Below are 5,399 nucleotides of genomic sequence, written 5' to 3'. Positions count from 1 at the left end.
AAAAAAAAAAAAAAAAAAAAAAAAAAAAAGTGGAATGCCAGCTGGGCCTGGTGGCTCATGCCTGTAATCCCAGCACTTTGGGAGGCTGAGGTGGGTGGATCACCTGAGGTCAGGAGTTTGAGACCAGCCTGGCCGATATGGTGAAACCCCATCTCTTTGTGGTGGATACCTGTAATCCCCGTTACTTGGGAGGCTGAGGCAGAAGAATCGCTTGAACCTGGAAGGTAGAGGTTGCAGTGAGCAGAGATCGGGCCATTGCACTCCAACCTGGGCAACATCTCAAAAAATTTTTTTTAAATTAATTTTTTAAAAAAGTGGAATGCCACATACTGGCTTCTGGAAGGCTCTTCCCACCCAAGTCATGAGGAAGGGAGAAGAGGAGTGCTGAGGAGACACGAGGAAGCTTGTGCTGGAGAGAGATGATCTCCACCGCCGTGGCCTACCCGCATCAACCCTTCACAATGCTGTTGCTAGCTCTGGTGGCCACGACCAACAGGCACGAATATAAGGGAGAGGCGGCCGAGTGGAGTGCCCTGTGGACCAATCAGAGAGTAGGAGGTCATCACGCCACCTGAGGCCAGCCAATGAAAACGCGGCAAGCTCTATAAAAGCAGGCAATCAGCGAGGTCTGGTCAGAGGACACAACAGAGACAACAGTTTCAAAGTCATGGCCCGAACGAAGCAGACTGCGCGCAAGTCGACGGGTGGCAAGGCGCCGCGCAAGCAGCTGGCCACCAAGGTGGCTCGCAAGAGCGCACCCGCCACTGGCGGCGTGAAGAAGCCCCACCGCTACCGACCTGGCACAGTGGCGCTTCGCGAGATCCGCCGCTACCAGAAGTCCACTGAGCTGCTAATCCGCAAGCTGCCCTTCCAGCGGCTGGTGCGTGAGATCGCTCAGGACTTTAAGACTGACCTGCGCTTCCAGAGCTCGGCCGTGATGGCGCTGCAGGAGGCGTGCGAGTCTTACCTGGTTGGGCTGTTCGAGGACACCAACCTGTGTGCCATCCACGCCAAACGGGTCACCATCATGCCCAAGGACATCCAGCTGGCACGCCGCATCCGCGGGGAGCGGGCCTAGGAGGACCATCTCGCCACCTGAGAGGTTGCGCAACGTTCACCCCAAAAGGCTCTTTTAAGAGCCACCCACCTGGTCGGAAGAGTTGCTGTAGCAAGCCAGGCTCTTGGGTTTTGGGTGTTCCTTCCGCTGGCCGGTGCTGGCTTACCTAATTCTGATTAGGGTGGGAGGCTGGCGAATCCTGTGTTCACCCTGTCCAGTTAGGAGGCCAGCTACTCATGCGCGTTACCTCCCAGCCTGTCTCCAGTTACAAGTCCAGCTAGTCGTGTGTGGTGCTAACTTGGCCTATCCCTTTAGATAAGAATCATGGTTGGTCTGTTTGGGGACAGGGTGTTGAGGGTAGCGTAACTGGCCTATCTCCAGTTAGGTAAGCAACCCCAGCTAGTTGTGTCAACTCAGCCTATCTACAGTTAGGTTGGAAGGCTGGCTGGTCTTGTGTGTTCTCAGCTCAGCCTCTTTCAAATTAGGTTACAAGTCCTGTGTGTGTGTGTGTGTGTGTGTGTGTGTGTGTGTACACACAGCTTCTTTCCAGTGAGGTTACCAGTCCAGCTAGTCTTCTACCTAGACAGCCTGTTAAGGCCAGCAAGTAGTATGTGTTATCTTGGCCTATTTTCGGTTAGAAGTCCAGCTACTTCACCAGCGTGGCAGCTCACGTCTGTAATCCCAGCACTTTGGGAGGCCAAGGCGGGTGGATCACCTGAGGTCAGGAGTTCCAGACCTGCCTGACCAAAATGGTGAAACCCCATCTCTACTAAAAAGACAAAAATTAGCCAGGTATGGTGGCACACGCCTGTAATCCCAGCTACTTGGGAGGCTGAGGCAGGAGAACTGCTTGAACCCAGGAGACGGAGGTTGCAGTGAGCCAAGATCATGCCATTGTACTCCAGCATGGGCAACAGAGTGAGACTCAGTCTCAAAACCAAAAAAAAAAAAAAAAAGTCCAGCTACTTGTGTGTGTTAACTCAGCCTACCTCCTGTTAATTTAGAAGGCTGGCTAGTTGTGTATCTTGTTAACTTGGGCTATTTCCCATTAGGTTAGAAGGCTGGCTAGGGGTGTGTGTGTGTGTGTGTGCACGTGCACGTGTGCACACACATATGTAGCTGTGGTGTTGGCCCATCTCCAGTTAGAAGTCCACGTCATTGTATGTGTTAACATACCCAATCTCCCATTCAGTTAAAAGGCTGGCTAGTCATGTATGTTGTTAATTCACCCTATCTTCTGTTAGGGTAGATGACTAGCTAGTTGTGTGTAAGAAGCCCAGCCAGGCATGAACATTGTTAATTCAGCCTAAGTGAAATCAATACTGGGAAACCCCAGCCTAAAGTTCAAAGAGGGCCTGGAAGTCAGCTTACTGAGCAGTCGCAGACAGGGATGGCCCATGTGCCCAGCACTTTGAAACAGGCTTCCCAGCGCCACAAAGTAGTCTGGCAGTGCTCTGGGGATGAGAGACACAGAGACCAACTTGCTGAGAAATCCTTCAGCTAGGGCAGCAGGCCACAGATCCAATAGTAGACTTATGTTAGGAAAACCTGAGGATGGCTATGAGGATAAGGATGTAGGGATTGTCTCCCTCTGGTACAGGTTGGAATCATTTATTTGTTAAAGGCTTTATTAAACTGAATGAAGCCAAGCACTACCCCATGCTGGGATCATGGAGGGAATAAAATCCATTTCCTCTGGGAATAAAATCCAATCCCAGAGTGGGCTGCTGCCCACTCTGCTTTCAAGGTGCTTATGCTTGAGTGAAGGGGGCCTGTATTGTGTGTAGAAGCAATGATAGTAAAAGATGCTCTTATACATAGCAAGGGGTGTGCACAAAATGCCATCAATAGGCAACAGTGGATTTTATAAGTCTCTTTGAACCCAATTTATAGCCTGTAGACTCAAAATTCAAAAGCTTCATCAATTTATTAGTACACACACAACTGAAAATCATACCTTTTAAATCTCAGGATGTATTTAAACTTATGAGTGCCAGATCCTTGGAGGGCTATCCAGAAAGCCTAGAATATTCAGGGAGAGCTGTGTTCTGGTTTTGAAAGTCAGTTCTGACTTTCAATACTAGACTCTTTTGGGATAAATTTAAGTTTTCCCTTTTTGTTTTGTTTTTTCAGAAACAGGGTCTTGCCATGCTGCCCAGGCTGGAGTGCAGTGGCTATTCACAGACATGAGCATAGTGGCCAGCCTCGAACTCCTGGGCTCAAGCCATCTTCCTGCCTTAGCCTCCCAAGCAGGTAAAGTTCAAGTCTTCTATGCTTTACAAAGTCCTTGTCCTGACAAAGTCTTGCCCAGTGGTGGAGAGCTAAACCTATGTAACCTTGCTGATGATCTAGCTGGGTAGCCTGGAGGGAGCAGTAATTTGGGCAGCTAGCTACATTTGCGTAACTGGATGCAGATAATGCATTCTTGACAGGATCATGATCAAGCTTTGCCTTCCGTAGGACACCAAGCCACTTGAGCAGCCCCCTGTCATTCTGGTCTTTGTATGAAGAACAGAGTCTAAGTTCGGCAGTGTGGGACATGCCTATAATCCTAGCTACTGGGGAGGTGAGAGGATGGCTTGAGCCCAGGAGTTTTTGAGGCCAATCTGGGCAACAGACCCTGTCAAAAACAACAACAACAACAAAACAAAACAAAGAACAAAACAAAACAAAACAAAACAAAAAAAAACAAGAGCTTGGTCTTATATGTTCCTTGTTTTCGCTGTTTAATGGAGTGGATAGTGCACAAATTGATGCCCTATAAAGATATAACAAGGCAACACAGGGCAATTTGTATCTCAGAACTGACTGCTGAGGACCTAAGGAAAGAAGTTTAGACACAGGAAGAAAGTAACCGAAGTCTTTCTGGGTTGTGTAAGTGGGTACTTGAGGAGGACTTTCCACCCAGGCATGGTGGTTCATGTATGTAATTTCAGCTTTTTGGGAGGCTGAGATGGGAGGATTTCTTGAGGCCAAGGAGTTCAAGACCAGCCTGGACAACATGGCAAGACTCTGTCTCTATAAAAAATACAAAAATTAACTGGGCATGATGGCATGTGCCTGTGGTCCTAACTACTTAGAAGGCTGAGGTGGGAGAATCACTTGAGCCCAAGAGTTCCAGGTTACAGTGAGCAGTAAGCTGTGATCACACCACTGCACTCCATTCTGGGCAACAGAGCCAGAACCTTACAATTACAACCAACGCCTTTGCTTCTGTATCCTGTGAGTCCTAATGATGTGGGATAGTAACTGAAATGTGGTATCTGTTCACCATGTACTCAACTCTTCGAGAGCATATACACAATGGAGCATGCAGTCTATAAAAGTGGAATGAGTGGTTCTAAATATCCAAAGGTTAAAATTCCAGAAATAAACAACAGAAAGGAGAGTTAGGCATTAAGAGATAGTGCCGCAGACCTTGGTGGACTGAACAAAGGAGGACAAATGTGGGAATAAAGACAAAGACAAAAGAGTATATTTGGATAAAGGGGTCAGGGGTCTCCTTGCTTCTAGTGAACAAGGGCCCTGAGCTGCTAGAGCCCTTCATATTTATTGAGTAAAGGAGATAGGGAGAAGGGGGTGGTTGTGGTCAGCTGCTTGACTTAGTGCAGGCCTCCATGACTACATTTTTTGAACAGTAGGCTCCAGATGTCCCAGTAGATAACCTCAAGGGGCACAGAGCCAGGGAATGAGGCCCTCAGTGTACCTTCTGGCGGCAGACACAGATGCGAGTTTGCCCACATCCTGCATTCATGATAAACAGTTTGCTCTTTAATCATATAGCTTCCAGTGGAATGCTGAGTTGGTCACGACCCTCAGACTTTCAGCTCCCAACAAGATAGCAGAATATACCTCCCCAAAATATGCAGATTTGATATAAGAATTATTTTCAGCTGAAGGCACTTGAAGAGCAGTAGGTGTAAGAAGGGCCCTCTGGCCCCTCTTCCTGAAAGCAGGCGATGAACCCTCCATGGGAAAGGTGCTTGCCTCTACCAGGGGGAGAAACAGCATGACTAGGCATGGGGACTGAAGTGCAGCGAAATGTGTACAAACAGGCTTTGTTAAAATAGCTCTTATCACCAGGTAGAGTGGCTCACGCCTGTAATCCCAGCACTTTGGGAGGCCAAGGCAGGCAGATCACCTGAGGTTAGGAGTTGCAGACCAGCCTGGCCAACATGAAACCCCATATCTACTAAAAAAAAAAAAAATCAGCTGGGTGTGGTGGTGCGCACCTGTAGTCCCAGCTACTTGGGAGGCTGAGGCAGAAGAATTGCTTGAACCCAGGAGATGGAGGTTGCAGTGAGCCACGATCACACCACTGCACTCCAGGCTGGGTGACAGA

At 48.6% G+C, this 5,399-nt stretch overlaps 1 protein-coding gene across 1 annotated transcript; it reads left to right on the top strand.

The window, feature by feature from the left end:
• Positions 1–599: 599 nt before the first annotated feature.
• H3-4 (H3.4 histone, cluster member) lies at positions 600–1,752 on the top strand. Its single transcript, XM_017883860.1, has one exon. It carries the CDS (start codon positions 668–670, stop codon positions 1,076–1,078), a length of 411 nt encoding a protein of 136 aa, XP_017739349.1. The 5' UTR covers positions 600–667; the 3' UTR covers positions 1,079–1,752.
• The last annotated feature ends 3,647 nt before the right edge of the window (positions 1,753–5,399 follow it).

The sequence above is a fragment of the Rhinopithecus bieti genome, unplaced genomic scaffold, assembly GCF_001698545.2.
Source record: "Rhinopithecus bieti isolate Rb0 unplaced genomic scaffold, ASM169854v2 scaffold_14404, whole genome shotgun sequence".
NCBI classification, from domain to species: domain Eukaryota; kingdom Metazoa; phylum Chordata; class Mammalia; order Primates; family Cercopithecidae; genus Rhinopithecus; species Rhinopithecus bieti.
Note: the sequence above shows the minus strand (reverse complement) of the source record. Positions and strands in the feature narration are given on the sequence as shown.